The 11,954-nt window shown below is 28.9% G+C and overlaps 1 protein-coding gene across 3 annotated transcripts in view; it reads right to left on the reverse strand.

The window, feature by feature from the left end:
* Positions 1-439: 439 nt before the first annotated feature.
* LOC111624800 (tetratricopeptide repeat protein 28-like) overlaps positions 440-11,954 on the reverse strand; it is a 43,743-nt gene continuing 32,228 nt past the window's right edge. For all 3 annotated transcript variants that reach the window (XM_023367752.1, XM_023367750.1, XM_023367751.1), the window contains exons 17-19: positions 9,918-10,092; positions 7,352-7,479; positions 440-648 (exon numbers count right to left, since the gene is read on the reverse strand). In XM_023367752.1, the coding sequence (XP_023223520.1) occupies positions 538-648; positions 7,352-7,479; positions 9,918-10,092 (414 nt within the window). In that variant the 3' untranslated portion in view covers positions 440-537. The remainder of the gene's footprint in view (positions 649-7,351; positions 7,480-9,917; positions 10,093-11,954) is intronic.

Consider the following 11,954-nt stretch of genomic DNA (forward strand, 5'->3'; position numbering starts at 1 on the left):
GTGTCATCCTGACGTGGTGTCAAAGAGGTACCGACCCAGCGGTCACAATTTTTAAGACTTATTAACATTATGCTAAAGACTTAAATATATTGCTATAAATGATGAAAATACTTTTAATGTGTACAACCCGAAAATATTTAACGATAACAGCTTTTTCACAAAATTTAAACCAAGCAAACTTTTTGATTAAATTAATAATACTCGTATTTAATCACAAAGTTCTCTTTTACAGCTAAAATAAGCTATTTTATGTATAAAAAATATCTTATAATTACGTTTGAATTATTTTAATGTCATTATATTCAAACAAATCTTTCATATTTATTTATATTACTGTACTATATATTAAAACATAATACAAATTGATACGAGTATATAGCAATACATATTTAAATAATAGAATTGTGTATATGATATAATTCGAAAAAATTATATAAAATCATATAAAACTTTTAAATATAATTACAAGTTGTAAATTTATAATAATTTTAAAATTAATTACAAAAAAAAAAAAAAAAATAAGTATTATTAGTGTGTTTAACTTGGTCCAATGTATGAAAAAGCAGCCCACTGACTAGGATTCACTTTCATCTCTTTCAAACAGAATAACATGGCAGATCTCAATGACATTGCTACATCTCCATTTTCCTAAAATTAATAATAATAATAATTAATTCTTATGAGTAATTTCAATAAATTATTAAGATATCATTTAATAAAAACGATTATTCAGTTAAAACATGGACTTATAATAAAGTGTGAAAAATTATTAAATTGACAGATTAGCTTTATTTATTTATGACTTGTTTAACCGCTTGATCCCCGATCAATTTTTAATTAATTATAATTAAACAGATCCTATTCCAAATGTAGATACAGTACATTAAGCAGGGCTTCAGAGATGTGGAATGGGTTAGGAAGAGTCACAAATATGGGACCCACATCCCTCGAAATTAATAAAAAAATAAAAACATTTCTCGATTTTTCTCGTAGGGAATAAACGGCTGGAATCCCGGGAAAGAAACCCTAGTGGCAAGAATTCCACAAAACTTGCTACAAATAATATTGGCTACATTTTAGTTCATAAAGATTTTAAGGTTTACTAAAACAATTTTTCTTGTCAGAGTAAATTTTACTTCAAAAAACAAGAAAAGAAAAGAAAAGATCAAAGTAATTTTTTCATCAAAGTCTTGATGATAAAAGAATTCTTATTGTACTTAAATCAGTGAGAAATAAAAAATAAAATAAGTGTAATTACAAATGTTTTTCCTTTTGGTTTAATTTAATTTAAATAATATTGTTTAAATATATATCATTTAATTTTTAAATAAACATTTAAAATAAAATTGATTAATTTTACATTTTTTTGCGATTCATTTGCAAAAATTTTCTATTTTAAAACACACTCGGAAAAATTTATCTGAAAATAAATTGATTAAAACATAATTTTAATTTTCTCTTTCAGAATGTATTATAATAAATCATTTTGGATTACAATATTGACAAAACAAGAAAAATTCATTTTCTTTTAAACCTTGTTAAATGTCACTTAAAATAATAGTCAGTAAAATATATTGCTTGGGTAAGAAAACATCAAATAACTTATAAAATTAATCATTGGAATTTTCTTTAACGACTGAAAAAACAAAGGAAACATTAAGGCTGGTATACACGGTAAGGAAATCCTCAAAGGATGTGCTTAACAGACGAAAAAAACTCGGATATAACTGGCTGGATCGAACATAGTAATTTACAAAACTTATTAAAATATCTCCCAACGTATAAAGAATTATTTTTATTTAAAAATGGATAGATAGAAAAAAAATCACGGATAATCCTCAAAGGATTTCCTTACCGTGTATACCAGTTTATACGTACATTCTGTGTTTATACTGTAAGAAGCTGGCAGCAGAAATACAACTTAATTAGCTCGAAAATTGCTGGTCTCCAGTTACAGGTTTACCCGTTCATATTTCATCAACGTCAGTTTGTAGTATGTCATCATTTGAAAAGAACACTGTCGTACACTACTTGCGTCGAACACAAACAAAACTTTTATCAACACCTTTTAGGGCGGTATAAAGTTTCTTAGTTTGACTCTGTCGCGACTTTATAACGTAAAATGCATCAGGTAATTGCCTACATCACTGAACCGCAACTATGGTTCCCCGCGTACAATATTTCATAAATTGAGAAGAGTGACTGTAAAAGTGCAACTGTTTTCATTAGCCTCAAATGAAAGAGGTTTTTCTGGTAATAAACTCGTGAGTCTTCGATTTCTGTTTGTATCCTTGTCTATTTTGGACCTTATTTATTAATAAGATTTATTACACTGGTATAGTTTCCGTTTAGCAAATAGAGGAGATCTTAGTCAAAAAGCCAAAACAAAATATTTTTATCTTCACCTGTACACACTGCTTTTGTGTTTCGGATCTGAAAAGTACATAAAAAGTATTTGTAGGTGAAAATAAAGATATTTTGTTTTGACTTTTTGACTAAGATCTCCTGTATTTGCTAAACGGAATCTACACCAGTCTAATAAGTCCTATTAATAAAAGTAAGGTCCAAAATAGATAAAGATACAAACAAAAATTAATAAGAATAAAGATCTAGAGGCAAAGAGAATTAATCGTGAGTCTTTAGTTTTGATTTTATGTCTATTTACCTTATGTGAACATAGATACGTAAATATACATTTTTTTTTATTTTATTCTATTGCAACTTAGTAGTTAAAAGAGTAAAAATGGAAATACAGTAGAGCGTCGTTTATCCGAATCAATTGGGGACTGGGGTTGTTCGGATAACTTATTTTTCGGATAACCAATTATGTACGAAAAAATATATTAATTTATCCCGTGTTGAAATTTTTCTCCGTTGCGTGTTGCTTCGCGTTGAATTTTCATCGATCTTAAGCCTAACGAAGACTATTGTATCGTTAAAAATTATTTTTTTATTTTGTACAAACAAAATAAATATATTGAAAAAATAAAAACAATAAAAAAATTATACTTCCGAAGTTAATTTAGTATCAAAAATGTAAAATATTTGAGTAGCCGAAGACGTAGCCAAAGATTACAGCGCCACAGCACTGGCGAAAATTTAAATTTGTCGACTGGAATTCCTTCGGATAACCGACGTTTCGGATAACAGATCTTCGGATAAACGACGCTCTACTGTACTCGAAATATAAGATACTATTCATAGGATAGAGATGTATGAAACGGCGATGGATGTACTGTACCTTATTATTTGAGTGATTTTCAAAATCCTCTCGAAGCATACGATAATACAGCCTATCAAAACAAACTTTTTTTTTATCTACTATTATTGCTAATGACAGGAATGAGATGAGATCCTACAATTCCAATATATTTTCAATTTCTGTTCGCACTTCGAAAACTTCGATAAGGAGGAAAATAACTGAAGTTATGTAAAATGTTGTTATTTCTTTTCCTTCTCATTTTTCATCTTACTTTCTGTTATTGGCACTACCGAAAGCGACACAATATAGCATTATACACGTTGATCAATTAAAATTTTTAAATATTTAGAAATATGCTAATAAAATAAGTATTAATTATATTGAAGAGCTGCCGATTCCACTGGGAAAATACTACTTTTAGTTTATGGCCGAGATCGGCTTCAGCCAATTCTTTGCAAAGACACAATAACGCTCCCGCTATTACAACCACACTTGTAATAAACTTCGTTCATATTTAAACGTTCAGAAATTTACATAAACTTAAAAACTCTTGCATAGATATTAAACCAAGTGCTATAAATAATTCCGTTTATAAATAAACGTTCATTCTAATAACTTGCTACCTTGGATTGCATTCGTTCGGAATATACACCTATGCAAATCTTGCAACCGCTTGGCAACATACTGTAATGAAGTTCTTCAGAAAGGACTTTCGGTGAAATTTCTGGAATTTCTCGTAGGTTTTCTAATGTCATACGTCTTGCATATAAATGGAAATCACTTTTAGCAGTTCATATTAATGTCTGTGAAAAATGGCGAGAAGTAAGGCAATACCGGAACCAATCAGGAAAACTATTATCCGAAGTATAAAGGAGGAGTATCTCAACTCAGAATATCGCGCAGAATATGCAGATATCTCAATCTACAGTCCACGGAATCATAAAATGTTTTTCAGAAAGGAGAAACATTCGTCCAAGTAAAGTACAGCTTTAGGAAGAAAACTATCTCTGATTCCAGAAAACTACGGTCCTTGTGGTGTTATATTTCCCGCAACAGGCAAGTTTCCATAAAAGATTTGACAAAGCGGGCAAGGGAATACTTTAATGTTCCATTATCTGAATTCTCAGTTTGGAGATATATCAGATGACGAAAGAACAGCTTTACAAATACAAGGGAAACCTTTCATAAATGAACCATGCAAGTATAGATGAGTCAAGATATTCAAGACAAGTCCAGAAAGTCACAGTCTCTAATGGTTTAGAAATGAATGAGCGCAGAGTGAGTTGGAGATTTACGTTTCTACGATGGTGCTGTGAACTCTGAAGCCTATAAATCAACGTAAATTTTTCCAATGACGAACCTGTATTTTTCAGCATGACAACACCTGTCCCACAATGCTAGAGAAACCAAAGCCTTGCTGCAGCTATAGCTATAATCATACAGCTATACACTATACAGTGTATAGAGTACAGCTATTAATATATGATTAGACTTCAGCCAGCAGCCAGTATCAAGCCCGGACTTGTCTCCAATAGAAAATGTATGGAGAATTTTCAAAAGATGACTTAACGCCGTCCTTGCATATTAGAATAATTACTTACGTATTTAAGTGAAAAATAAGAAAAAATTCCCACGCATTTGCTGCACAAATATTTATCTTCCTTGCCTCAACGCCTTGTAACTCTTATAAAGCGAAAAGGTTTCACTTTGATTACAGAATCTTATCACATTGAATGAAGTTCAAAGAAAAGTGTTACAAAGGCTTTGCAGATTATAAATTACATATTTTAATAGCAAAATATTTTCCTGAAATCAGAGTTTCTGATATTTTTTTATGATCATTTATCTTTATAATAAAATACTTTTAAAAATAAATATCCGTGCACTGTACTGTGAATTATTTCAAGTTTTATTGGTGAACGAAATTCATTGCAATCGGAGTTGTACTATTCTGTGCTTTGCTGTGGATGAGTGACTAGTGTGAGTCGCGATAAATTCACACAATTGTTCCATAAAAATACACAGTTTTCTACAATCCACATATTTTAATGACAAGTTTAATGTACAGGTACAAATAAACCACCGATTTAATGCAAACGTAACATGAATAATATAACTAAGAATTATATTTAAGGAATTTTTTCTGCAAATAATTTTACCCACAGGATAATATAACAAATAGCAGCAAATTTTGAACAGCTTTTGGTAGCGTTTTGCAATATCAAGTGTGGAGAGGTTTCTCTCTTCGTTCCTATATAACTTCCAATTTCGTTTAATAGATAAATAAAAGTTCGTTTCGATAGGTTGTATCGTCATACTCTTCGAGAGGGTTTTGAAAATCCTTCACATAATCATAAGCTACGTCAAACGCCGTTTCATATAGGGACGAGCTGTATACTTGACTCTATCGCCAGTAAAGTACCTTGTCTTTTGAATATATCTATTTTTATTTTTTTAAATACTGAGTTACAATAGAGTAAAGAAATTGTATATACTGTATTTATTTATATGTTCACATAAATAGAAAAATAAATAAGCATAAAACTTGCGTTTATCTGCACACTATTAATGAGTTACTCTACACTAGAAAAGTTTCTCTCGTTTGAGGCTAACAAAAACAGTTCTATAACCACTTCTCAGTTTATGAAATATTGTACGCGTGATTCCTAGTCGTGACTTACTGGCGAGTTACGTGATGATCTTAGGATGCGTTTCACGTTATAAAGTCGCGACTCTGACTGAGAAATTGAGAAACTGTGTACCGCTCTTAGTGCTCTGTACCGGTACACATATTTGTACCGATAAACATATTTGTCAAAGACAAAAACTGTTTTGTAGCATTTAAAGAACTAGTATATACTTATTTCAACAGAACTACCGTTAATTAGGTCAATTTGTCTCTCGAATGTGTTTATCATTGATATAATATTTTGTATTATAATATTCTATGCTCATTTGTTAATAACACCCGATGTATGTTACCATGTATTTATGTAATCAACTCCTATGCAAATTATTTTATGTAAGTATTTGGCTACTCTGCGGTCAATAATTTGCCAAGTACTGTACATTAACTGAACTCTAAAATATATAGCTGTAATCTAACATATTCTTGTTATGTAACCTGTTTTACATGTATTATGCTTGTAAACATTCTGCTCTTAACCTCGGTGGTGCTCTGCGGAGCCGAGGTCTTCTTCGGAAATAAAGATTTATACAAAGTGAAAAGTGATCGTAGAGCAGAAAGGATCAAAACAGTTTCCCCAAAACATTGTATGAAACTGAGTAAACTAAGCAATTAGTTTGTAGCATGTTGTAACTAAAGTAACTACGGTTTATGGTCCTTACGAATCGGTCACCGACATATAATAGTACTCAATGTGAATGCTTTTACTACTAGTCGGTCCGATTATAAGATCGGTCTGGTCGGACCAGTCGGTCATAGTGTGAAACAGCTCTTACGCGTTGCCTGTCAGTTGCGTTGCAGTCTCCTTTGAGTTTCCTCCCTATAAATGCAAACGTTCAATTCTACAGCTTTAACGAAATAGCTTCAGTTTAAGCTGCATTTCCGTATAAATGTGGCCTTAAATCATTAAAGTGATAAAGATAAAATATCAAATTGAAAATGTTTTATTGAAAGTAGAGAGAAAAACTTATAATTAAATATATATTAAATACAAAATTAAGAAGGAAATATTATTCTTAATTAACTATCTTAATTGAAAATAATAAAATATTCATATTTTAGGCTTTACTTAAATGTAGAATAAAAATGAAGGTAAGATCTATAGTAGTGGTTCGTAACAGATGTGCAGCTGCACACTGGTACGTTATAAACTTCTCACGGATGTGTTGCGATACATTTTCACATATTATTTTTAAAATGGTTATTTTAGTACACTTTTGAGTGATATTTATATATTCTTATTTAAATAATTACAGATTTTCAATGTCCGTTTCGTTTATACCTATGAGAGATTTTTTGATGAGATACTGTGTGGTGTGCCACCATTAGTTCAAAAAGATTACTAACCAGTAATTTAGAGTAAAAAGATTAGACCAATAGAGTAAGTATATACAATAAAAATACAAATGAAATATATTATATCCTAATTTTTAAAATATATTAATTAATATATATATTCATACCTTATAAGTTAAATAATATTTTTCCATGAATATTGGTGTAAAATCATCTCTTATTTTCCATAAAGTAACTATCACTCCAACAGAACCAGCAGCGATAAAAGCTCGATATAATCCCACTATTCCATCGCCTATTATAAAATACATATATAAATATTTAAAAAATTATAACAACACAATATTTATAATTATTTTGTGTGTAATGAGCGGTTGAATTTTTAAAAAGAAATCTTATAAATCATGCAAATATTATTTATAATAAAAGTTTCATTTTATCAAAATTTATAATTGTAAAAAGTTTGAGTTATTTATAAAACATTTCACGTAATTCACCATCCAATACTAAACATTCTATTCCACAAACATATAATTAAAAGTAAAGTACTTTCTGCAAAATATAAAGTGTTTTGATTGCTAAGAGGAAACAATAATTTCACCTAATTCTAACTTGATTCGTAATTCTCCTCTAAGACTGATATAACCAAAGTTGAGGTTCTTTGATTCTTTACATCTCTCGTGCTCTATGTTTAAATTTATTTTTCGTTGTACCAATACAGGCTATTCTAAAGCTTTTTTCCTTTATGTTTATTATTTTTTTTAATAGTATGACATATGCTCCTGAATTTACTTTCCGACCAATCCCTATCGTTACAGCATAATCTGTATCGTAATGACATCACTGATATCCGAAAAAGAAGATTCTTGCACAATTTTTGCTTTCCCAGTTGTTTTAATTTTATATAACAGAGAGAAAGAATAGCGATCGGCCAAAAATTATCCCCCTCGAAGATTTTTACATTTTTGGATCCGGGAGATCTTGAAAAGTCGAGAAATTAAAGAAAAGTTGGGAAGTTTTTATATACGTATGTATGGATGCTAGTGTGTGACCGGGGCATTATTAGGCCAATTTGAAGCCTAATAATTTTTGTGCCTTTTGTCGAAAGTTTCTGAAATATTGTAGGGAGATTGGTGTATTAGGAGCGTTGATGCGATTAAATTTTGGTAGTTAAAAGCTTGAGGAAGTGAGGAGATAGAGGAGGTCATATGTCATATCTCGAGTGAGGACTTAATGAAGATTTTCCCCGTTATTAGCATTTACAATTTTTATAAGACTTATCTCTATCCTCAAAATTAAGCTTTTTGCCATTTTATAATAATAATAATAATAATAATATAATTTTTTAAATATCATAACAGATAATGCCAAACACAATTTTTAATATTTTTGCAAAATGTTTTACACAAACAAAAATGTACACAAAAATGTTTACCTGTACACAAAAATGTTTTATGACAGAAAATTAAATGTATTAACTATAAATTCTCTTGTTTTATTAGAATTTCATATTAATAATTGAATAGTTATATAATATTTTAAATTTTCTTTCGTTATCTCAACTTTCAGTAATTTAATTTCTCTATTTACATTAAAATAGATTAAACAATAGATTAAAGTAATACAATTTTTTATTAAATATTCTATTTTGATAATTATAGTCTACATTATAAAATTTTATTATTTAGGTCTTTTAGTTTTTATTTAATTGTCATTAACATTCATTTAATATTTTCTGAAGAAAAATGGTATATATTACAGTGATTACTTTAACATAATATTCTTAAATGTTATTATTATTCACTAATAATTATGACCTTTGTGACGGTAAAATATTATTCATCAGAAAGATTAGTAAATAGTTATCAATAAGTTTTCAAATCATCATAGAAATGTTTGAAATGCTTTAAGTGTTTTAATTAACGTAATAAAATCAAAAACTTTAATTTCTTCAGATATTTATTACACATCGTTTTAAGGGCGATCAACTCTTATTGATCGTCCTTAAAACGATTTTAACTTTTATTTTCTTTTCTCTCTTGAGTAAAGAATATAATAATTTACAACTTACAAAATGTATTTTGCTGCAATTTTATCTCAGTTCCAAGAAAAAAACATTGAAAGTTTCTTGACAGATCGCAAGAGAATAGTAGAAAACAGTTTGATAAACGAACAGAGCGGAAAGAAGCAAGCGAATATGTAAACAAAATATAAAAAAAAACATAAGAAAAAAAAGGCGACAATATATAATTGCACAGAATAACATGTCCAGTTACTATAGAACTTGGTTACAAAATGCCGAAATACTATGATTTCATTAAACCATTCTTGTTATAATTTTTTTTTTTTTTAATTTACAGTTAAAGTTCTTTTGGGGCATAAAATTTAGAGTTAAAATTTTGTACTTTCTTGTGCAGTACATTCATTTATGTGGTCATATATTGTTAATAAATCATTGGTGTAGTCATATTTACAAGGTTTCAAGAAAATTAAAAACATGAACCATAGAATTGACAATCGAAATGTCGAATATATCACAATTCAATTATATTTTATTAATATAATTCGCAAAGTATTCACTCTAAAAATGTCTCTAATTTATCTCCATAAACTGAATGTCTTCGTATTTTTCATAATTTTTCTCTTGTTTGTATTGAACAATGATTGTTTGAAATAAATTAAATTGATGAAGCTAATTACTTCCACATAATAACAATAACATATTAAACTTACCTGTGACTTTACCAAGTCCGGTCTCGCAGCAACTTAATGTCACCAATTGACATTCGCATTTCGGAAGTTTTTGAATATCACTAGCTAACAATAAGCCGTTACACTCTGGTCCTGATGGAGTTAGGGCAATGAATCCTCTCATTAGATAATCACCAGATTTCACTGACAATTCTTCCTGGAAAATATTAAATGTTAAAATTATTTTTGATTTTACACGAGAGATATGGGTAAATCAATATAAGTAACCCGTAGTTTGTTTTAAAATATTTTTTAATTTTTCATTTTACTTTTACCTTTTATAAGATCAGTTTGTTAATAAATCCAAATAATTTTTAAATCCTAAATTACAAGAATATAATAAATATATAAAAGAGGGTTCTTTTTTTAAATTTAATTTATAGTTTATAAGTTCAAATTACTTAAAAAGCTAAACTTTTAAAAATGTTTCGCTTACTAATATTTTCCACACAAAATGAAATTTGAGCAGAATATGCATCTTTTGAATTTTCAGCGAATAAAAACTTATTTCCAGGGAAGCTCCGAAGAAATTCAAATTGTTCTATTGATATAATCACTGATTCTTTAATTCTTGTTAGGAAACCATTAACAAAGATTAATTACATTCAACGTTATATTATTGGTACTTTTATAAACAGAATGTACAATGAGTATCGTACTGCACGTCCTATTTATAGATCGTTGACATTTCACATATAGAAGATTTAAAATTCCTGTTTATAGTTCCAAGACTCCAGAATTCCTTATAAAAGAGTACACGCAATAGTAATAGAACTTGAAGAGTTCTATTTTCTTCAATGGCAAATGCAGATATTCTACCAGTCGACCCCCCTATAACACTGTTGATTTTTCCGATTTTATATGAATTCCATGTTGTACGAGTCACTTAGATTTTACAAATACGTGTGCAGGGCTGTGAACGGCTCACGTATTTGTGAAATCAAAGTGACTCGTACAACATGGAATTCATATAAAACGGAAAAATCAACAGTGTTATAGGGGGTCGACTGTACTTACATTTATATTTATTCTTACACAATTTGTTATAAATGTAAATTTATAATCCATAAACAAGAACATTTCCTTCTTTTGACATAAACTCGTCCGAATTGACGCACAACTATATCAAGATTATTCAAATTAACTACAGGAGATGGATGTCAAATTTTTTTTATTACGTTCAACAATGATATCCAATGCTTGAAATCATAGGCAGTATAATTTAACAAGCTATTTATTCTCTAAAAAGTAAATAACAAAATTCTTCTTATGAAAAAAGACGATGTCTATTAAGGAATGGTTGCTCTTAAAATACAAAGTATACAAAAAAAATATATATATAAGTATAAAGTATAAATTTTCCATCAAAAGAATTTTATCATTTAATTTTTAGAGAATAGATCTCTTGTTAAACTATAATTCCTGTTATTTCAAGCATTAGATATTACTGTTGAACTTGTTGAGATACCATTGTTGTTGAATAAAAAAGATTTGACTTCCATCTCCTACAGTTAATTTCAGTAATCTTGACATAGTTGTGCGACTTAATCACAATTCGGACCGGTTTATGTCAACAAACGTAAACATTATTCTTGTTTATGAATTATAAATAACATATATAATTTATTATAATCTAAATATATAAAATCCTAATATATAATCTATATATATGTTACCGCTAAAGCTCGAAATCCGTTAATGTGTACATTACCTAGCTAATCTGCAGATTAACTAGGGTGATCCGTTAAAGCTGCTAAAATTATTCCATTTCTCAAATTACCTAGGTAATCTGCGAATTACCTACTAGGCACTCGGTAAAGTTAAAATAAGATCTTTGCTGGAACAACAGCAACGTTTCTGTACGCTTAAATTAACATAATGTTCTTTATTTAATTTTCAATATCTAAAGAATCAAGTTAATACAATCAACAAATTAGTTGATTGAATCAATCATCAATCAATTAAAAAAACTTTAATACAAAAATCAAACGGTTTAAAATATTACTACAATTAGGGAAA

This window comes from Centruroides sculpturatus, unplaced genomic scaffold (assembly GCF_000671375.1).
Source record: "Centruroides sculpturatus isolate CEXI.00-Female unplaced genomic scaffold, Cexi_2.0 scaffold349, whole genome shotgun sequence".
Taxonomy (NCBI): domain Eukaryota; kingdom Metazoa; phylum Arthropoda; class Arachnida; order Scorpiones; family Buthidae; genus Centruroides; species Centruroides sculpturatus.